The 22,051-nt window shown below is 45.5% G+C and overlaps 8 protein-coding genes across 8 annotated transcripts; 6 read left to right on the plus strand and 2 right to left on the minus strand.

Annotated features, from left to right (window-relative positions):
* Positions 1-93: 93 nt before the first annotated feature.
* Positions 94-620, plus strand: BJ212DRAFT_1284532 (uncharacterized protein; the record flags this gene model as incomplete). The annotated part of the gene is made up of 4 exons (XM_041331829.1): positions 94-276; positions 327-410; positions 462-539; positions 594-620. 4 exons carry the CDS (start codon positions 94-96, stop codon positions 618-620), a joined length of 372 nt encoding a protein of 123 aa, XP_041186835.1.
* A 756-nt stretch (positions 621-1,376) lies between these two features.
* Positions 1,377-3,142, plus strand: BJ212DRAFT_1394342 (galactose-1-phosphate uridylyltransferase). Its single transcript, XM_041337146.1, has 5 exons — positions 1,377-1,604; positions 1,671-2,095; positions 2,144-2,435; positions 2,492-2,765; positions 2,820-3,142. Exons 1-5 carry the CDS (start codon positions 1,565-1,567, stop codon positions 2,914-2,916), a joined length of 1,128 nt encoding a protein of 375 aa, XP_041186836.1. The 5' UTR covers positions 1,377-1,564; the 3' UTR covers positions 2,917-3,142.
* Positions 3,143-5,165: 2,023 nt separating this feature from the next.
* On the minus strand, positions 5,166-6,713 carry BJ212DRAFT_940429 (DNA repair protein endonuclease SAE2/CtIP C-terminus-domain-containing protein). Its single transcript, XM_041344399.1, has 6 exons — positions 6,627-6,713; positions 6,379-6,577; positions 6,154-6,327; positions 6,026-6,098; positions 5,835-5,973; positions 5,166-5,775 (listed from the first exon to the last, which is right to left on the minus strand). The coding sequence occupies exons 2-6, from the start codon at positions 6,512-6,514 to the stop codon at positions 5,377-5,379; spliced, it is 921 nt and encodes a 306-aa protein (XP_041186837.1). The 5' UTR covers positions 6,515-6,577; positions 6,627-6,713; the 3' UTR covers positions 5,166-5,376.
* An 85-nt stretch (positions 6,714-6,798) lies between these two features.
* BJ212DRAFT_940457 (uncharacterized protein) lies at positions 6,799-7,642 on the plus strand. Its single transcript, XM_041344400.1, has 2 exons — positions 6,799-7,256; positions 7,452-7,642. Exons 1-2 carry the CDS (start codon positions 6,961-6,963, stop codon positions 7,489-7,491), a joined length of 336 nt encoding a protein of 111 aa, XP_041186838.1. The 5' UTR covers positions 6,799-6,960; the 3' UTR covers positions 7,492-7,642.
* Positions 7,643-8,387: 745 nt separating this feature from the next.
* BJ212DRAFT_1394370 (uncharacterized protein) lies at positions 8,388-9,824 on the plus strand. The gene is made up of 9 exons (XM_041337147.1): positions 8,388-8,461; positions 8,512-8,635; positions 8,690-8,904; positions 8,950-8,953; positions 9,028-9,126; positions 9,183-9,257; positions 9,317-9,463; positions 9,514-9,600; positions 9,650-9,824. The coding sequence occupies exons 1-9, from the start codon at positions 8,397-8,399 to the stop codon at positions 9,677-9,679; spliced, it is 846 nt and encodes a 281-aa protein (XP_041186839.1). The 5' UTR covers positions 8,388-8,396; the 3' UTR covers positions 9,680-9,824.
* Positions 9,825-16,632: 6,808 nt separating this feature from the next.
* On the plus strand, positions 16,633-16,824 carry BJ212DRAFT_1284624 (uncharacterized protein; the record flags this gene model as incomplete). The annotated part of the gene is made up of 1 exon (XM_041331834.1): positions 16,633-16,824. The coding sequence occupies one exon, from the start codon at positions 16,633-16,635 to the stop codon at positions 16,822-16,824; it is 192 nt and encodes a 63-aa protein (XP_041186840.1).
* A 550-nt stretch (positions 16,825-17,374) lies between these two features.
* On the plus strand, positions 17,375-18,796 carry BJ212DRAFT_1394381 (NUDIX hydrolase domain-like protein). The gene is made up of 7 exons (XM_041337148.1): positions 17,375-17,780; positions 17,832-17,880; positions 17,932-17,983; positions 18,073-18,141; positions 18,207-18,341; positions 18,392-18,535; positions 18,660-18,796. Exons 1-7 carry the CDS (start codon positions 17,638-17,640, stop codon positions 18,731-18,733), a joined length of 666 nt encoding a protein of 221 aa, XP_041186841.1. The 5' UTR covers positions 17,375-17,637; the 3' UTR covers positions 18,734-18,796.
* Positions 18,797-21,670, minus strand: BJ212DRAFT_1394383 (SDA1-domain-containing protein). Its single transcript, XM_041337149.1, has 8 exons — positions 21,350-21,670; positions 21,137-21,291; positions 20,779-21,081; positions 20,591-20,723; positions 19,839-20,387; positions 19,694-19,786; positions 19,359-19,643; positions 18,797-19,306 (listed from the first exon to the last, which is right to left on the minus strand). The coding sequence occupies exons 1-8, from the start codon at positions 21,539-21,541 to the stop codon at positions 18,857-18,859; spliced, it is 2,160 nt and encodes a 719-aa protein (XP_041186842.1). The 5' UTR covers positions 21,542-21,670; the 3' UTR covers positions 18,797-18,856.
* Between the last annotated feature and the right edge of the window lie 381 nt (positions 21,671-22,051).

Genomic DNA, 22,051 nt, shown 5'->3' on the forward strand with positions numbered 1-22,051 from the left:
CGACAGATCTGACTGTCTTAGATCATCAAACTTTGAAGAAAAAATCCTAAAGCGATCCTGCACATCCTTTCGTCACTGTTCTTCACAGCGACCATGGTTCGACTGATCACCCACAATTTACTTGCATGCCACGTCAAAGGATGCACTACAAATAATTTTCCACTCGTATTTCAGGATGTCCAGGTTGAACTACAAGAGGCAGAATTCAACCCTGACTTCATCCGGAATATGCTGTCTCGATTGGAATGGACTGCGTTGGTAAGTGCTGCGAAGCAGGTGTGTGCAAATTTATAACAGGCCCAAGCGAGTGCTCATGGCCTGTTGAGGTCGGAGACACATCGCTGCCTCCAGAACAGCCAGACATGATGGACGACGAGCTACTTCAGAAGCTTCATCATGTTTTGATGGAGGTACACAGGTATCTTGATCACTTCTTCAAGTCTATGCCAACTTTTTCCTAGATCCATGTTACTGATGGTGCGATGGTCTGTCAAAATTGTAACCACATATACCCCATATCTAATGGGATCCCAAACATGGTGAGATACGGCTTGTCTCGAGATTCTCTATTGCATAACTGAGATTTTCTGCAGTTGCTAGCCGAGCACGAAATCGGCTAAATCATGAATAAAAATGTGTAGTTTACCCTGAGATCTTGTTGTTAGCCTTCTCACCCTCGATGGCAAGGGGCACTATTGACCTCAAAAATCACCTTCACGTGTTGGGCATATCCCGTCAGTCTTATCACACACTCAAATAGCGTCCGCGACCGACAACTATGGGTATTCAACGGGTCCTCGATAACATAAACGGTGTGACACAGTCCACGTCTTTCTTATGGCACCTCTATCGCCAGACCTAGAGGGTATGTAATACAGTGATGCGTTATTTCAGCACGCCCTTTCTTGGCGACCATAGGAAGGAGGATAGCCTCAGCACTGATCGTTATTCAGAGCTGACGTAGCGCTGTTATCGAGGGCAGCCTCGGGAAGCGGAAGGTAGTGTGTCATTCAACTCACATTAAGTGCATAGTCTGTTCGGCCAAGGACACCTTCCATCATTTGACTAAGCTCAATTTTCATAACATGAGTAGCGGTCAATACTATCGACGGCCGGTAGGTGTTTCATTTCACACGACTCACGAGCGCCGAGCGGTTATGGCTGTCGATGGCAATACACCTATGGTTTCGGCAGCTTTGGTGCTACTTATTGTATCTATCACAGAGAGCCAAGTATCTGTGTAGAAGACCGTGGTTAGCGTGATCTGAGAACATCTCGTCTTGAAGTAGATGATAACTATCTTTACCAGTCAAGTAACACGTGTGTTGGAAAGGAACAAGAAAGACTGTTGTCTTGTGCCCCAGTATTAGGAAGTCAAATTGATCTACGATACTAGTATTTCGTGAACACCAGTTCAAGCTGCCTGTTACAAGTTGTATATTACACACGCATCTAGATCTCACGCATCATGGAGTCTCCTTGGATAACCAAGTTTTGTTGCCAAGAGTCATCGCGGCTTGTCGTTTGAGTCTGCCTTCAAAGTTCGACGTTTCTTAACATCAGTATGGAGCCCTTTGACCCAACCACACATCCGCACAGACGTTGTAAGTCCTCTCATTGATCGCCATAAGATGACCTTGGGGAGACAGATAACCATGATGCGGTCGCAGATAACCCATTGACTAACACACACGTTCTCGTCTCACCTCATCGCACCAAGCGTCCTTGGCTAGGTCAGACTGAGCCCGCAGAGCCGTCACACCTCCCCCAGTACGATCCCGCATGTTACTTGTGCCCTGGGAACACTCGGGCGGGTGGCAAGGTGAACGAAATGTACACTTCCACCATGGCATTCGAGAACGATTACGCTGCCGTTCTCCCACCACCTGGACCTGTTACACCTCCGGCTGCACATCCGCTCCTAACTGCCGAGCCAATCCAGGGCGGATGCGATGTTGTATGTTTTCATCCCCGGCACGACCTTAGTCTACCGACCTTATCTCTGTCGGACGTGGAGAATATCGTGGATGAGTGGACTCGTGTTTACATGAGAAGGGGGACTGAGCCTGGCATTAAATATGTGCAGATCTTTGAAGTATTTAACTTTGACCAGATCATCGCATAAGTCCTCACTTCATAACAGAACAAGGGAGCAATGATGGGGTGTTCCAACCCGCATCCCCACAGCCAAGTATGGTCTCTTTCCACTGTGCCCACCCTTCCCGCGAAGGAGCTTGCTTCTCTGCGCAACTATGCCTCTACCACCGACGTGCGCCCTGGCGTTCCAACTGGGCCTGACGGACATGCATGCCTATTGTGCGAGTATGTGCATCACGAGTTGTCCGTTACAGAAGATGAAGGACGCGTAGTCATCACAAATGAGCATTTCGTTGCGCTTGTACCGTGGTGGGCGTATTGGCCCTTCGAAATCATGGGTGTGTTACAGGTTGCTTACTTGTGGCAAATACTAGCTCTGAACCCGATATCCCAGTGATCCCTCACAAACGGCATATTTCGTCCTTTGTGCACTTTACAGCTGATGAGAAGTACGCATTTGCAGACATAATATCGCGCGTGACGAAGCGTTACGATAACATATTCTCCTGTTCGTTTGCATATGCGATGGGCGTTCATCAACGACCCCTTCCCCCACGTCGAGATGATGATGGGATGTATGTACAAGATGCAGACGATGTCGCACATCTTCATGTGCACTTTGAGCCTCCACTCCTACGGAGTGCTAGCGTGCGCAAATTTTTGGCAGGGTGAGTTCCACCACAAATTGTTGGCTTGTCGACATAAGCTAATATAATTGATAGCTTTGAAGTCATGGCAGAACCGCAGAGAGATCTTACTGCAGAGCAAGCTGCGAAGAGACTGAGAAACTGTCCTGAAGTTCACTACCTCCAGATGTGAAGGTGAATTGCTTTTCATGTACAGACCATCACACACAAGTGATTGCCAATCGTCTTGTCGATCTGTGCAGATTTACTTCCACATAGAAGAATTCTTTTATACATCAGTATGCAGTAGATTACCATCTATCTTATCATGCGAAAACAGCATCTGCGTGTGTGATATATTGTAAATGTGGATGAGCTGTATTGAAACACAAGATAGTTTGAGTAGGTTTAAGTGCGAGGCGTTGTCTGCATGCAGCGAAAATCGGAACTCTCGCGGAGGTGCTGAACGTGAAAACTCAAGCTGTATTGAATGAATCATGATCGCGACAGAGATCGAGTCGAGTAGTACAGCTCAGTTGTGCGTGCGAGGCGTTTGCTGGACGCCATATGTAAGCAGGAACGGAAACGGAAACTGGCAGGCACCAAACGGCGTGAACGTTCACGTTTAAACTCAGTGAGCGGATGGGAGGCCCGGCGGGTTGCATTGAGTATCGAAGGTGCGCAGCGGTCTTATGGTTGATGCTACAAACTTTTATAGCACTGATGGCCGAGCCTTGAAATATTAGACTGCCTGGGAAATAATTAAGGTTAATCACCCAGAGGAGCTTGAAGAGCCCAATGCTTGATGTTCTGGGAACTCATAGTGGACAATGTTGACCCAACATTGTATGTGAAGAGGTCCACGAGCTCGTTGGTATTGGCCAGGCGGGCAAGGACCTGAAGAGTAATAGACTGGCCGACCAGCGGGAAAAGTGCATGGAAGAGAAGAATCGAATCTGAGTTCCGGAGAGTGCTCTGATACCTGGAAAGGGTGCAGAGTGCATTCTATTTTTGAGAGCGGGGAACTCGACGCTCGTCAGCATGTTAGGAGCAAGATAGAGCAGAGATGTTCCAAAAGGAAAGTATAGTAATCGGCCTCCAGCAGGTGCAGCGGAGCAGTGGGGTCCAAATTTGCGCCCTGGCACGCGAGAATCACGCCGGTGGACGCTGCTCTAAGGTTATTATAAGATTCTATGCTGTGGCTTCGGCGCAATAAATATAGGGCTTGGTTAAGATGGACCTCCGCGAATCTATACGCCACAAATTTGTTCTCAGCAGGTTTTGGATCAACTCCAAGAGAAACAGATTTTGACCCTGCTGTGCTAACTTGAACCACTTAGCTAAGACCAGTTAGATGGACCTCCGAGGAAACCATGATGATCCATGAGTCAATATCACCGATAGAAGAAGAAAAAAACTGTCGTTCGGCAGGTTTTGAACCTGGACAAGCCAAGAGAAACAAATTTTGATTCTGTTGTGGTAAACACTTGGCTAAGACCAGTGAGATGAGCTGCTGAGGAAACCATCTATGAGTGAGTGAATGTCAAGGTGTACAAAAAAACTTTGTCGTCAGGAGGTTTCAAACCTGCGCAGTCCAAGAGAAACAGATTTTGGTTCTGCTATTGTAACCACTTGGCTGAGACCAGTTAGATGAACCTCCAACAAAACCACCCATGAGTGAATGTCAAGGGAAAATCATTTTTCGACTCCGCACCACCCAAGAGAGCAGATCTAGATTTCTAATAATCTGTTCTGGTGCCAGTTGGCTGTGACCACTCAAGATAGACCTTGAAGGATCCGGGAAGTGGATATTGTTCAAGGCGCCCTATTCAAAAGGAAAAATATTCCTGCAACATATTTCTGTCCTATCGTACTTACCACTTGGCTAGCATGGTGTAACTTAGCTAAGACTGTCGTCTCTTAACTGTTACGCCAAAAGGCGGTGATACTGAAAGCTTGTGTTTCAGTATCGCAGACAGTATTTATGTAGATTATGGGAACTCCAGTAAGCCAGCGTGCTTACACATGGCTGGTCAAGATAGACGTCTACGAGTTGCAGAATATCATACATTGACAGTAGAATCACATAGGATTAGTAGTCCTTTGCCAACGCAAAATGAAATACAAAGATTGATTTGTGTTTAGTTCAATGTACACAAAACACGCCAGGAATAAGCGAGTCGGCGCCGGCACCGTTACAATATGATTTACGATAGCTCCACAAGAACGCATGGTTCGACTAAAATCAGTGCATGCAATTCTGGAGACGGTGCTTGCATTCACAATGATTTTTCGCCTTTTTCATTGATACTGAGAGTCAAAGATCTACAGCTGGAAGTGCGGTAGGACTAGTTGGTGCGCCGACCGACGGAAAAGCCTAGGTAACCGTGAAAATATTAAGGGCGGCACAGTGGCGTAGATGTTTGTGAGGTTTGGGAGTGAGTCATACTTTCTCGTGATCGAGGTGCTTAACTGGTGCGCCTCCCTGATGTCGTCGACAGAATTAAATCCTAACATGAACACAGTCAGTATGGGCAAGATTGTGATCCATTTCGCCTTGTGTAGTATGTGATGTTGGGTCGAGTTTTTCATATCGTCCCGAGAACAAATATCTATAATATTACCTGATGGCCCTGCCAGAGGTGTTGTATACTCATGCTATCCGTTCGACATATCTTCCCTTTCCACTCCTACGCGATGTCATCAGTTCCGAGAAGTCTAGAGGAGAAATATGAATGTTAGCATACCGTGCTTCGCTCTCAACCTCTACCAATTTCTGTGCATACATCTCTGCGGCACGTCGGTTGATGTCAGTTGTCTCTTGTGTATCAGGGAAACCAATGTCCCAGTAACCGGGTGGTGTCTTGGCACGATACCAATGGTGCCGATGTCGTGATATCCTTTTCTTGTGGTGCTCGATGTCGTCGCGGTTTTCTTTACAGTCGAAGAGGCTATCAAAGGATAACCGGCGTTTTTTAGTAGGTGTTGAAGAGGGTGAACGCCAAAGCGGTTGCTGGAGAGGCTTGGGCAGCGGTCCAACGCCTTCGTAGTACTATTTAACACACATGGAGATTGAGTAACAGCGATTTTTTCGAAAAATGAGACACGCACATCACGACAACATTCGCAATCGTCAGCAAGCATCTTTTTTCGCCCCTCGCGGCTCTTGACCACTTCATCATACTGGAAGTCTACGCCGTGATTGCGTTCTTTGCATATAGTGAAGCGTGAATTGATAGTGATCGCATCACTGTTGTTTTGAATCAGGAAAAGTCAGCAAGCATGGTCTGGTAGAGACTTACGTAGCTTGGGCATATCGCCCGCGTCTCTTGGGCGGATCCCAACGCGAGGTGGTACTCTGTAACACAGATGTGCCTGCATTAAGATTGGTGAAGGTTGCCAAAGTGTATGTAGACTGACAAGAACGCACCGGCTGGTGGGTCCTCGTTGCGGACGTCTTTACCAATAGAATATTCGTGTATCGGGAACGGGGGTTCGAATGGAGTGGCGAGTTGCACCTCAACTTTCGTTGAAACAGTCGTTTCTCTACGCGAGGTGTGGAGAATTGATGGTACTTCCTGCTGTTTAACCAAAGCATCAGGACCTAATGCAACATCAGCTGAGTACGAAGACGCGCGAAAGCCTGCGTACGTACGCGTCTTGCACATCTGCTTCTCCTCCTCGTCAAACGCACTCAAGTCCGGACCTATTTCTTCAAATTTACGTCGTTTGTCGATGCTAGAGACTCTCCGATAAACATCATAGTTGCTATCCTTTAGTAATGGATGCATCTCCTTGCCATCGGAACTCTCGCAAAGCCACTGCTTGATAGTTCGCCACTTTTTGTAGTCGGCCTTGTACCTCTCGGCGGCACGCTCTTTAGTGGCAAGTAAAGCATCATACCGGTGTTGGAGATGTGAAAGTTCGGCCTGTAGAGATGATATCTTCAACAACAAAGTGGACGTGTCATGAGTGTTTGATGCAGACATTTCAAGGTTTGATGCATGTAACAAGGGGCAATGACAGTTAAGTAAACGACTTCGGACTTATATTACCTAATTCGAACTATCCTAGTTGCATATACTCACCCAATTGTCCACCAATATGTTGACCTTTTCACAGGGCTGGAGGTGAATCCAGTCGCTAGTTTGTTTATCGAACGCTTCCACTCGTCTCTGCCTGTTTTCACTTGCTTGCGCATGAAGTTGGAATCTAGGCGAGTTTTAAGTAAATAAGTATGTATGTATGTACAATACTGACGGATGTTCCTCTCACTACCTGCACCTGTTCCCGCATGTCTGTGCTTGTCCTTGTGTGTCCCGCTTGTCTGCTCTTTGCTCTGTTGGTTTTTCACTTGTGTGTCCCCGGTGCAGGTGTGATTTTCGCGTTTATAACTCTAACAGCTCGTTTTGTCTTTGCCAGCACTCATTCTCGCTCGTTTGGGCACGTCCGCTCATGCCGCCGCTTGTCTGCGCCCGTTTCCATGCATCCCCGTTCATGTGTGCAATGCTTGCGCTTGTTGTACTCGTCTAGGTGAGTTTTCATGTATCCATATAATCACATTACTGACAAGCTTTTTTTCCTGTCTTCTCTGCTACCCCCCGCTTGCCCGCACCCGTTTGTAAATGTCATCAGACATTTACATCCATCATCACCGGCACTGTGCGTTCGCCAACACTTGCACCTGTCTCCATGTGTTTGGCATTTGCATCTGTTCGGGTCACCAAGGAAGCGCGAGAGGCTGACAATACCCAACCTGAGGGAATGAATGTCTCCACTCCTGAATTCGCAAGGGGCCGAGGGAATGACACTAGCTGAGGGGACAGAGAGAGTCGTGGAGTTGTGCTTCTTCATCTTCCGAGGCAGGTATGCCTTCTCATGGTTCATGTTGCCTTGAATGACCGTGATGTCGAAGGATGCATATATATGCACCCTCGTCTTCATCATCAATACTTGCAGTGTCGCAAGTCTTTTCCCGCGCCTCTCCCGATCCTTCAGTGGTGAACACTCAGTCAGGGTGCTTCAACCGTCTTGCGAGTTCTTCTGATTCCGCCACGGTCAAGTCAGGCTCAGAAATACGGGGTGTCTGCTGTAAGATGAGAGTGTCGTGGTTGCCGTCGCATTTGATGCGCCGTCAGGCTTCCGTTTCCTCGCAACAGGTGGTCGTGGTCCATTAGTAGCGTTGTATCCAGAGTTCTGAAACGGTGTCGGCGCTGCAGCTGTCTCGTGAGTTCTTCCGACTCTGCTACAGTCATCCCAGGATCAAATGCACGAGGCGGTTCTACAGGGTTCGTGGATTGGAATGAGTTGAGAAATCGCAAGGGTCCTGATCCATGCAGTCCTGCCAGTGGGCGCGCTCGTTTGACAGCGGTTGCATTGGATGCGCTGTCTGGCTTCCATTTCTTAGCGACAGGGGCTGGTCGTGGATTTCCGGTACTAGCTAAGGGCCTGAAGGGAGCAGTATTGAACTGCGAATGCATATTTGCTCATAGTAAATGCAGGATGTGCAGTGTGCACATAACAGGACTTGATCTGTAGAATATGGCAAACATGACTGCTTCGAATGGGTCAAATAATAGCAGCGCAATTTATTCTGGGAAAACGAGTGACTTTATTTGGTGTTGAGACAAAAAGCCATTTTGCTTGCAAGGTCATGCTATGTCGCATCTCATCATGCACCGGCCGGATGAACAATCAGTAGAGTGCACGAGTCATGAAAAAACTGCAGTCGTTGGACGGTGAGCTCCGATGCCAAGCTCCAGTTCAATGCATCTTGACCCGTTGATAGCACCACAGCCCGTGTCGCATTACCACTTTCTGCGGTAGACGGTGACTCCGATGGGGAAGCCGAGGCAGATGGATCACAAACAAATGATGGTGATCTGTTGGAAGACTTTCCGGACGAAACTGATGTGCGTACTTACGCGGTCTTTCATCGTCTACCTAATCGAGGCATGCACGACTAGGAATTAGAGCTCGTGCATTCGCGGTTGAGCTCTTTGGCCAATCTTCGACTCGATCGGTTCGCAAGGCACCTGAGGAAGCTATGTCTCAGACAAAACGCTATATCGCATCTAGATCCAGAGGTTTTTAAGCTGCTCACGCAGCTTGAAGAGCTTGACCTGTACGATAATAAACTCAAAACTGTGGGAGATACATTAGACGATATGTCGGCTCTAACGTGAGTAACGTTTCTCTCACCTTAAGTCTCTGATGGGTTCTTAAGTCGCGTAGCATTCTGGATCTTTCATTCAACCTTCTACGATAAGTGCCGGAAGCACTGTCGCATCTACGTTCCTTGAAGATCGTGTATTTCGTTCAAAACAAGATCTCCAAAATCACCGGCTTAGAATCTGTGGGAGCGACACTAAGAAGTCTTGAACTTGGGGGAAATAGAATACGGGTAATTTGCGCCGATCAGTCGATCGTTCGCAGGGGTAGCTCACGCTGGTACTCCAGCATATCGAAGGGTTGGATGCGTTGGTCAACCTGGAGGAATTGTGGCTGGGAAAGAACAAGCTCACGAAACTAGAGGTGCAGTACAGTGCATCATATTATCATAGTTTGATGCTCAAAGTCATACGATACAACAGAATCTGAGTACACTGAGCAGATTGAAAATATTGTCTCTTCAGTCTAACAGGATCACAAAGATCGAGGGTCTGGATCAATTAGCTGATTTGGAAGAGCTCTACCTGAGCCACAATGGAGTCGAGCGTTTGGAAGGTCTTGAGAACAACGTAGGTATTCAGTCAATTGTTCCCGCTGTCATGGTCAAGCTCTTGCGCAGACAAAGCTGAGAATGCTTGACGTTGGCGTGAACTTTGTTCTAGCGATCGAAAATATATCGCATCTGGTATCTCTAGAGGAGCTCTGGGTACGTGTTTCTTGACTGCGACGGAATCAAAATCTCATTTTATGGTCAGCTCAATAACAACAAGATTACTGATCTGTGAGCCCTTGAGCCGCAGCTCAAGAATGTTACAGTTCTATTCTTTTCCTTTCACCTCTTCACTTATTCACGATTACTAATCATTCTTAGACATTCTATGACATTCCATTGTATGATTCTCTTTTCTCTTTTCTGATTTGCTATTTACTTTCTATCTCTGATTCATTTATTAAAGCTCCGCTTTAATCCCTTTATATATACTCTATCTCTTACGCTTGTATTCTTTAACTTGACCTATGCAGACCAGGGCCTGCAATATACTGCTTAACTCACATGACTTGTACATAGGTGTATGCTTTAGATCATTTGTTTCTGTCTAGTTGTTCTCATGAACACTGAGCATACAGTGGCTCAAAAAACTGTCCGCATGTTTTGACATTTTTCACTATCTATGATATTGTGTGAGAATGAACAAATGCCTCAAGGACATGCTTATACCACATTGTAGTATGGCTTCAGGGCTTTCATTTGAGCCCTACACCGTGGGAATCGGTGGAGATATGGTGGAGACATAAGGCTTACAAAATCATGACTCATGCGGACAGTTTTTTGAGCACATATTAAAACTATATAAATCATCATTTATGACACCATAACAATCATGCCACCATTAAATAAATTATAAAGTGGTGTCATTATGTCATTTTAAAACCATATCTAACTATACAAACCAAAAATTTCCATATGTCATGGTTATATTCACCATGAAAGCCACCTCCCCTGCTCAAAGGGATAATATCCTCTCTCTTTCCTATTCTGGCCTCTCTGCTTGTCAAATTTCCCCTAGAACTGGAGTATCCAAGTCCACTGTGGCCAAGTTCATCAAAGAAAGTCACACAGATAAGGAAAACTTCTGTGAAGGGTGTCCATCCAAGCTCACCTCTACTGATAGAAGGGCTATTATTCAACATATCACTACAGGAAAGGCTGATAATGCTGTCCAGGCCACCTATTACATCAATTCCACCATCACATTCTCTGTCTCTTCACACACTGTGAGAAACATTCTCAAGACAGCTCATCTCAGGTCAGTAACAAGGAAGAAAAGGCTCTCCTCTCTATCACACATAAACAGAGATGACTAACCTTTGCCTTAGCCCATCAGAATTGGATTACATGGACTGGAAGCATGTTATATGATCATATAAGACCACAATAAATAGGATTGGGTCAGATGGCAAGGTATATATGTGAAAAAAGAAGGGTGCTAGTCCTCTCTGCATATGTGTAATAGAGAGGAGAGCCTTTTCTTCCTTGTTACTGACCTGAGATGAGCTGTCTTGAGAATGTTTCTCACAGTGTGTGAAGAGACAGAGAATGTGATGGTGGAATTGATGTAATAGGTGGCCTGGACAGCATTATCAGCCTTTCCTGTAGTGATATGTTGAATAATAGCCCTTCTATCAGTAGAGGTGAGCTTGGATGGACACCCTTCACAGAAGTTTTCCTTATCTGTGTGACTTTCTTTGATGAACTTGGCCACAGTGGACTTGGATACTCCAGTTCTAGGGGAAATTTGACAAGCAGAGAGGCCAGAATAGGAAAGAGAGAGGATATTATCCCTTTGAGCAGGGGAGGTGGCTTTCATGGTGAATATAACCATGACATATGGAAATTTTTGGTTTGTATAGTTAGATATGGTTTTAAAATGACATAATGACACCACTTTATAATTTATTTAATGGTGGCATGATTGTTATGGTGTCATAAATGATGATTTATATAGTTTTAATATGTGCTCAAAAAACTGTCCGCATGAGTCATGATTTTGTAAGCCTTATGTCTCCACCATATCTCCACCGATTCCCACGGTGTAGGGCTCAAATGAAAGCCCTGAAGCCATACTACAATGTGGTATAAGCATGTCCTTGAGGCATTTGTTCATTCTCACACAATATCATAGATAGTGAAAAATGTCAAAACATGCGGACAGTTTTTTGAGCCACTGTAACAAAAGGTCAAGTTCACTCTTTACTGTGCGGTTCCCTAGAACTTGCGCCCAGAACAGAACACCATTCCACTGATCACCCCGACTCCTCCCAGTTTTACCTGGGATGAAGAAGAACAAGAGTTCTATCAGATTGACGCCAAGGGCACCAGATACTCCATTGACCAGTGGGCTGCCTATTATGCTAGTACAGCACCCAAGAACAAAGTTTGGAACTTCCATACCCAAACCTATGAACGATCCTCCACACCCACCATGCCTAAAGAGATCGGAAAGACCCCCTCACCCTTCAATGGCAACACCTGCCTTGCTCAGGGATGGACGCTTCAAGTCGAGACATACCTAGATATGAATGATGAAGTTTACGATAATGACAAGAAAAAAGTTATCTTCACCCTCAGCCTTATGACCAAAGGCGAGGCTGCTAAATGGGCCAAAGGCCAGCTCAAAGCTGCTGTTGCAGCAAAGACCTACGGAACCTGGGAAGACTTTGCTAAGCAATTTAAATCCACTTTCTTCCCTAAGAACGTTGAACAAACTGCGATTCGTCGCATCTCTTCCCTCAGACAAACCGGTAGTGTAGCCGCTTACGCTTCTCTATTCCGAACCATCCTAGCCGATACCGGCATCTCCAAAGAAAACACAAAAATTATGTTCTTTAGAAATGGGCTTAAGCAAGAGATAGTCTCCGCTATATATGCCTTCAAAACGACTCCCACCACCATCAAGACGTGGCTAGAGAAAGCCTTAGACGTTGAGGTATGAAGGACCTTAATAGCACCTCCTTCCTATACCAAAGCGAAAGATCCGTACACTATGGATATAGATAAAGTAGAGATAGACGATGAAGAAGGTGAGAAGAAGATGAGGAAGACTTACCTTACTCCTCAAGAACAGGAGCGCAGGCACAAGGGTGGCCTCTGCTTCAAGTGCAGCAAAAAGGGCTTAGCCACAGACTGCCCTAACCACCCGATGGTTACGACCAATACCAGAAAGGTAATCAAGGAGTCATCTGACGACAATTACAAGGAATTTCAAGAATGGAAGGCGTTTAAAGCACGCCAGATGAAGAAAACTGGGGAGCCTGCCACGGTGTCAGAAACTCCCAGAATCAGACTAGTAGTACAATCTGTTGGCAATACTAATTCTATTCATTTGCTGTTAACCATCAGATCGAAGAAAACCGAGAAAACCACCATAGCCGCCGCTCTAATTGATTGTGGTGCAGAAGGCGAATTTATCGACGAGAAGTTCATCCTCAAAGAGAACATTCGCACGCACAAACTTGAAACCCCAATACCTGTGCATAATGTAGACGGCATGTTGAATAAAGCTGGAAGAATCACACGGTACTGTGAACTTTCATTCTTAATCAAAGATATCCCTATGAGGAAGTGATTCTTTGTAACCTCTCTAGGAGGAGAAGACGCTATCCTGGGAATGACTTGGCTAAAGAAAGAAAACCCAGATATCAATTGGACTAGTCAAGAAGTCTGCTTAAGGGAGCGTACCCTGAAAAAAGCATTTATTGAAGAAATTGAAGAAGACGAAGACATCTTTTATGACACTCTAGAAGGATTAGAACCAGAATGGGACCCTGCTAATGAAACTCTCCCACACCTTCTAGATCCCATCAATGACGATGACGATTTCTATACCTATATCCGGAAAACCGACAACATCTCACAAACCCTCGCTCAGGACGCCACTAAACCAAAGAAAACTTTCGAAGAACTTGTACCCAAGGATTTCAACAATATAAAGACATATTTGGTGACATAGCTAATGGTACTCTTCCTCCAGAACATAAATATGACCACAAGATTGACCTCAAGGAATCTTTCGAACCACGGAAATGCAAGATCTATCCACTTAACGCCAAAGAAGATAAGGCTATGAACGATTTCATTGATGAACATCTAGCTAAAGGAACAATTGTTCCTTCCGAATCCCCCCAATCCTCTCCATTCTTCTTTGTTGGGAAGAAAGACAGTTCCCTCCAACCTTGCCAAGATTATCGCTACCTAAACGAACACATGGTTAAGAATAACTACCCTTTACCGCTAATCTCTGACCTTATAGATAAGCTGAAGGACACTAAGATATTCACCAAAATGGACATTCGATGGGGCTATAATAACGTACACATGAGAAAATCTGACCAATGGAAGGCAGCCTTCACCACTTCCAGGGGACTTTTTGAACCCACAGTTATGTTCTTTGGAATGTGTAACTCGCCCGCCACCTTTCAGTCTATGATGAACGACTTGTTCAGAGACATGATTCAAGAAGGGTGGATCATTATATACATGGACGATATACTAATCTTTTCTAGAGATGAAGAAACCCATCGTATCCGCACTCACAAGGTACTCCAACAACTCCGCAACAACCTCCTCCATCTAAAACCCAAAAAATGTACTTTCAATGTAACCGACATCGAATACCTCAGCATGATCATCAAACCCGGTTCTATTGCCATGGACCCCACCAAATTAAAGGGTATATCCGAATGGAAGACTCCCACAAAAGTGAAGGAAGTCCGGTCATTCCTTGGATTCACTAACTTTTACCGACGGTTTATTGCTGACTATTCTTCAATTGCCAGACCCCTGATTGACCTAACCAAGAAAGATGAAGAATTCTCTTGGACCCCTGAACACGAGGAAGCTTTTAATAAGCTGAAGTGTATCTTCACTTCCTCTCCTATCCTTCAAATTCCTGACAAAAATTCCCCTTTCGCGATTGCCACTGATGCTTCACTATATGCTACAGGCACAGTACTCTTACAAAAGAACAATAATGGAGACTGGCTCCCATGCTCATTTTTATCACAATCTTTTAACCCCGCTGAACGAAATTACCAGATATATGATCGAGAATTACTCGCGATTGTCCATGCTTTGAAAGCATGGAGACATTATCTTCTCGGTTCCCCCTATCCCGTCATCGTACAAACTGATCACAAAAACCTTACTTATTTCAGAGACATACAAGACCTTAACTGATGCCAAGCAAGATGGCAGACTTTCCTTTCCCAATTTGAACTCCAAATTCAACACGTACCTGGGAAAGAACTCATTATTCCTGACCTCCTTTCCTGTAGAACGGATCACCTTCCAGTCGATAGTGATGAAAAGGATAATATTAGTATTCAACTCCTCCCTGATTCAATGTTCATCAATGTCATTGACACTTCTTTTACAGACAGATTACGTATTTCTTCCTCTATTGACCCCATAGTACATACAGTGCTTCAAGCGCTCACAGACTCCTCTATTCCTCCTCCCCTCCCCTCCGCTCTTTCCAATTGGAAATTAAGCGACGGAATTCTTTCCTTTAAAGGACTTACCTATGTACCCCCTGGAGATCTCCAATGAGAACTCACTTCCTTACACCACAATTCTCCTACTGTAGGACACCCTGGATGCTTCAAAACCCAGGAACTTCTGTCTCATGACTATTGGTGGCCAGGCCTAGCCACATTCATCAAGAACTTCGTAGAAGGCTGTTGCATCTGCCAACAGAATAAAGTAAACACGCACCCTTCTACTCTGCCACTTTCCCCTATTCCTGCTCCCATTTCCAACCGACCCTTCGCTCATTGCTCAGTTGATCTTATCACTGACCTCCCACTCTCCGATGGCTTTGACAGCATCATGGTCATGGTCAACCATGGACTTTCGAAGGGGGTAGTTTTCACCCCTTGTCTCAAGACAATAGACACTGAAGGCATCGCAAACATTTTCTTTTCTAAAGTTTTCTCTAGATATGGACTTTACGATAAAATTATCTCTGACCACAGACCTCAGTTCACTTCCCGATTCCAGGTCAAACTCGGAAAACTCCTCGGATACAAGAACTCCCTTTCCACCGCATTCCATCCCCAGAGTGATGGAGAGACCGAACGAGTAAACCAAGAACTCAAAGTCTATCTCCAGATCTTTTGCACCAATGACCAAACCAGTTGGGTGCCCATGTTGCCATTAGCCGAATTCGTTCATAATTTGCATCACCATTCAGCATGTGGTACCTCTCCCTTCTATCTTATGATAGGTTATCACCCATGTCATCTCCCTGACTCTCATCCGAAATCTGACATTCCTAATATCGAACAACGACTCTCTCTGCTTAATAAAGCACGCGACGAAGCACTAGCCACTCATGAACTCGCACGTAACACTATGCGTCAATGAATCACGTCTAAATTCATACCATTCTCTAAAGGCAACAAAGTCTGGCTAGAAGCCAAGAACCTACATCTTGGGTACCCTAATCGCAAACTCACTCCTAAACGAGAAGGACCCTTTATCATCACTGATGTATTATCCCCTATAACCTATCGACTTGCACTTCCCGCGCAATGGTGCATTCACCCTGTATTCCATGCCGCACTCCTTTCTCCTTACAAAGAGAATGATACCCACAGCCCTAACTATATTCCACCGCCTCCTGACTTAATTGACGGCAAAGAAGAACATGAAGTCGAAGCGGTCGTCGGACACCGCGGATCTTCATCTAGAAGACAATATTATGTAAAATGGAAGGGATTCCCAAGTTCCAAGAACGAATGGATGAAAGAAGCTGAACTAGGTAACACTTCTAAACTTCTTACTAATTATAAACAATTGCATCGTCTCCTTTGATAGTAGTCGGTGCCTACTACCCTTACAACGGGGGTAATGTTACAGTTCTATTCTTTTCCTTTCACCTCTTCACTTATTCACGATTACTAATCATTCTTAGACATTCTATGACATTCCATCGTACAATTCTCTTTTCTCTTTTCTGATTTGCTATTTACTTTCTATCTCCGGTTCATTTATTAAAGCTCCGCTTTAATCCCTTTATATATACTCTATCTCTTACGCTTGTATTCTTTAACTTGACCTATGCAGACCAGGGCCTGCAATATACTGCTTAACTCGCATGACTTGTACATAGGTGTATGCTTTAGATCATTTGTTTCCGTCTAGTCATTCTCACGAACACTGAGCATAACAAAGAATATGGCATCCCTTGAAATGATTTACCTGGAAGGCAACCCTTGTCAGCGGGCTGAAGGTACAGGTTACAGATGGAGGATAATGCTGACACTTCCTCAGGTTAAGCAAATTGATGCCACGTTAGTAATATTCGCTTTCGATTTATCTCTAGAGTATTTGGCTGACCTAGTCTGTAGTTTTGCGAGGTCTTCATGACCCACTCGTCTTCTCACACATTGTGTCTCTCAAATCATATGATCTTGGTCATTCGGTGCTCAAGCTCAAGTTGCAGCTGACATATAATTATTCGTGCGTATATAGGACTCTAGTATTTAGTGGTATGGGATTTGTGCGAAATTAGGGGACTTCCTAGGGACGTTTGATGCCTGCGCTCATATTTGCGATGGTCTGAAAAAAATGAACAGCCCAAAGGTAGTTGAAGGCACAGCGACATGTAACCTTGTCTGCCGCATCAAGAGCTCCTTACTCTACTTTGGAATCGGGCTCCATGACAGTAAGTTACCAGACCAGTAAAACGTGATTGTAATGGTCTTGTTGGCACAGATGACGGAGGAGTTGGCCATTGTCTTGCAGGAGCCCAAGACACGCACCAAGTGACTCGCTACTCACTCATCATCCCCCTTAGGACCTTTGGAAAGAGGATGCAAGACTCTCTAACTTAGCCACAGCAACAAGAAATAGTAATAGTATTAGAGATACAGGGTAACTGTGGGTACAGAGTCAGGCATAGGAATGGATAGCCGACCAGCTGACCTACCTTGCATTCTAGATCGCTCTCAATACCCCTGTCCGACTCGCTAAACTTTGGCGTGATGCTTGCACTCCCTTTACCGGACTGACACAAAACAGTTTGAGCATGTTGGTGCAAGTTATCGAGATACGAAGAAAGTGCGTAGCCATCTTCGACAAGAAAGTTTTCTGGTCGATATCGCGGTGAGAGATCACGGCATGCGGTAGCTTGGGCCCGGGATTAGGGTTAGGCTCGAGCTTTTCAGGGAGATAACTTGTATGATCACAATCGCATCCACCGTTGGTCCGTTATCCATCGTCGGGCCTGCAATCATCAGACGGAATCTGAAGCTTTTTACTACGTATACTATGCTTGCCGCCAAAGTCATCAGTAAAGAGCCTCTGGATAACAAAGACGCGAAGTGAGAACGTTGTTCGTGCAAGTTAACTACTAATATCTAATTCATGCGTAGATGGATCCATCTCAAGAAGATCCACTACACTGATCAAGACGGAAAACACGTATGTTTGTTATTCTCAGGGCGTGATTATCTCGCTCATTCATCGGTAAAGAGACTTTGGGAATCTGCCGAACGCACAACTCGCAAGGACTCTGGAATAGATGGTGAATAAGATTTGTGCTTCCTCGTTATATTACTGCACAAACAATCATCCTTTACAGGCGTTGCTGTCCTCGCTGTTCTTCGTTCCAAGACCAATGCTTTCCCCTCTCGACGGTCATTATAGAGCAATACCGTCCTCCTCTCGACAACATCGTCATTGGCATGCTACACTTCCCTACTGTTATCAATCCATTCGCTGATTATTTTGTTCTGTTGCTATCGTAGAACTTCCTGCTGGCCTCGTTGATGCAGGCGAGACGGCTGAGGCAGCAGCCATTCGAGAATTGAAGGAGGAGACAGGATACGAGGCCGATGTGACCACCGAACCTGAGTCCTCACCGATCGTTGTCAGTGACCCAGGTCTGTATATTTTCTCAAATACAATTGGTGTACATTTAAGACATTTGTAGGGATGACCAATGCCAACATGAAACTCGTGGTTGTAAGTGTCCTCCTAGAAGATAAACTCGAAACACCTACCCCACATCTTGATGATGGTGAACATATTATCACCCGCGTCGTAGAGCTAGACCAACTCGTTAGCGAGCTCAAAGGTGCGTTTCGCTCTTCGATGGAACATGTTTCTAATCTTGAGGTTTTCAAGCATACGACAAAAAGGTGACACTATTATGCAGGAAAAGTACAAACCTTTGCTGACCAACACCCAGGGCTTTGTAGTGGATGCTAAGCTCTCTCACTTTGCAGCTGGTTATGCAATGGCGAAGAGGATCAGCAGTGGCGCATTCCCCTGAGATTGCTAAGGCAGGTCCTGACATATATGATATCCCAAGATGGAGTCGAATGAAAAGAAAAATATATTGTTGCATGTCCAGCATTCAGACTAGCGACATGTAAGATTGAACAAAACTAGAGTGCTAGTGATACGATTTTTTTGCACGTTCGATGTGTGCCCTCAACTTCTGCTGCTTCTCCCTCAAGGACGCCTTCTTCTTTCCCCGTACCGCACCGCTACTCAATATCATCATGATCGGCTTATTCCTTGCCTTCTCGCGATTTGTGGAGCTGCTTGGAGACTCTTTATTTTTCTTACCCTTCAACGAGCCGTACTTTTCCCGTCCTTCCCGACCCTTTTCAATACTCGCTATGCGTTCCGCGTAGTCAGCTTTAGCCTTTTTACGCGGACCGAGGATGTCGTTCTCAGAAATGAATGTGCCATCAGATGGCCCAGCCTGCATAGCCTTCTTGTTTGCTTCAAGGGTTGTCAGCTTCCGTTTTGCCCTGGAACCACCACCTGATTCAATAGCTTTTGTAGCAGCCTGTATACGCAGGTCATTCAGTAATGCGAAGTCTGCGGGCGTAAGGATCTGCAATACATGTCAGAGTGTCGCACAGGGGGTAGAAGAGATAATAGTTCACTTTAGTGGTTGCCAGGGTTGAGATTCGATTGGGGTTTGGATCGGTCTCTGATTCTGTCCCCCCAGGCGGTTTGTGAGCTGACTCCCGCTCGTCTTCACTATCACTAACTTCCACGTTGTCGTCGCCTTCGGAGTCGACATCTATCCATCCTTCAGACTCGGATTCCGAATCTGAATCGGTTTCAACATCCCAGCCTTCCCAAGCGGCTGCTTCATCGTCCTCGCCATTATTATCGGCATCGCTCATCTCCCCTTCGCGAAGTTTCTGCAGGTGGTCTTCCAGAAGCTGTCAAGTAGTTCAGGCATATTTTAGAATGTTAAAAATATCCGGATTACCATTAATCCTTCGATGTCAACTGCAGCATCCGCACTGTGTCCAAACGGCAGTGGTTGACCACCTTTGCTCATACTTATACTGGCATCTTTTCCCTGCAAAGACACTTAACGTTGGCAATGGTGAATTGAAAAGGGAATCGCTTACTCTCTCCCGGCGTTTGAGCATACCAGGGTTCACCTCGCGATACAACTGCAACAATCCTCTTGCAGCAGCTGTAACCGCCTTGTCTCGACTTCTCCTGTACTCTACAAGATCACCCAACAGATCTTCCTCCATTGCCCATGGTTGTCGTCTACAAACCTCCCTAATTGAGTTGATTCCCGCAGCAATTACCTCGCTTCCTACTCCAGGATGCACAAATTCGGCTGCAAGTTTCTGCACAACCGGGGTCAAAGCATCTGGTGGCGTGAGATCGTGAACAGACTGCGCCAGCGCAACGAGGATGGATGGGACACGAAGTTGGTGGTAAGCGAGGTATTTGACAATGTAGGTATAGAAGCTTAGGACGCAAAGTTTATGAGCGCCCATCACCCGCGAGAGGAGTTGCATGATGAGAATTTTATGTTCAAGTGAAAAACGTTTGTCATAGCGACTTAGGTTGTCATACAGCTTCTCAGAAAATGTCTGTGGGTCATTGAGAAGTTGGAGTGCCGGGAAATTCGGTGTCGTGGAGGTATTTTTGTTATACTTTTTCTGTATATGAGTTAGCAATGAGACGGAGCCAGAAAAGCATTCCTGATAACGGGGTACCTTCTTTGCAGCATTGAGTTGTTTCTGAAGCTTTTTATCGTCACCCCCGTCTCTTTTTGTTGACTTCGCGACGATGGTGAAGAGCTCTGACATCGGGACCCTGAAACAAGTATAAGTGGTATTCTGGCAAGGCAGATGTTGTCTACCTCATCTTCCTCGTCATCAATGTCTTCTTTTTCGTCGTCACTGCCTAGAAAGAAGTGAATGGAAGCACTCTGTACCTTCATCACAGGATGGAAGCATCCAAGCGCAACAATAGACACAGGCTTGGCGTCAGTCCTATTGAGGGGTGGAAGTCATATATATCCAGCTGCATCAGTCACGGGTTGCGCACCATATTCTCTTTCGCCACAATTCCTTTGTCAATATCACTGCCCACATAGCCTCCTCCCCATTATTGGCGGTTTTATCACTTGTGGGACCTGCGGATCTGAGCCTTCCTTTATCCCCAACAACTTCAGCATCCATTCCCCGTTCGACCATGGTGAAAAGCATGGCTTGCACAGCACGGTTCAGTTTGTGATTTTTGGTTCGGAGATTGGCAGTACGGATATCGGAGAGAATAGTTTTGCAGATAAAGGCTCGCAAGTTGGAGGAAGTTGTACGAGGGAGGAGAGGGAAAAGGGACTTAAGGAGCCTAAATCGAAAGTTTATTTGGAGGACATAATACAATAGTGCACCAAGACGCTTACTCGATGGATGTAATGACATCCTTGTTGCGCAACATAACAAGGTTTTGAACGAGAGTCTTTCTGGTATCGGGCATGAGGGTACCATAGTTTTCGAGGAGAAGGGTAGACAGATGGGATGGAAAGTCTTTGGTTTCCTTGGGATAACATTGTGCGACCTAAAATCACAACGTCGTCAGTGAAGCAAGTAAACTGTATAAAATTTTAGAGACGCACTTGAGATATAAATGAGACTAGTTCACGAAAATGCTGAGCCTGTTCATCAGGATTTATCTGAAATATCTGTCTGATACTGTCGTAGTGGTTCCATTGCTGTAGGAACTCTTCCTTGTACGCCGCTGGGTCACGTTTGATGAGGTTTTGCAGCTGAGGGAGATTTGAGGTGAGAAGGACGCCACGACCACCCATTACAACAGACAGTTAGATGCTGCAAGTGAACCGCAGCGACGATAGACAATCCTCAAGGAGGGCTCGTAACAGGAGCTTGACTTGAGGAGAGGAATATTTGCAGCTTACATCATCTATAGACTATAGTAGAACAGAGAACGTTCTCCATTCTTGCGATCAATCCAACGTTATAGTACAACACTGTGGTAAGTAATCCAAGCGACAAAGTAGGCTATGATGCCCCATTGAAACTAAAAGCATCACGCAAATCGGAAATCCGAGCTTGAGTTTTGGAACTGTATTGATTCGTCACTTTGATGCCAGCGGAAGTCGCACTGTCACTCAACCTCACCTCGAAGCCGCGGTTGACGTAGCATCCGAGTAGGCAGTCCAGAAAGACTTGCCAAAAATCGCCGCTTTCTCTCGCGATTTTGGTTCGTCCGAGTTTGTGATGTACTCTTCGAATGATGCGCGATCTAGTAGAGGAAGTTTAATCATCTATCGTTCGAGCTTCACTCGATGTTTCAGATG

The sequence above is a fragment of the Suillus subaureus genome (genome assembly GCF_016647635.1).
Source record: "Suillus subaureus strain MN1 chromosome Unknown BJ212scaffold_60, whole genome shotgun sequence".
NCBI lineage: Eukaryota > Fungi > Basidiomycota > Agaricomycetes > Boletales > Suillaceae > Suillus > Suillus subaureus.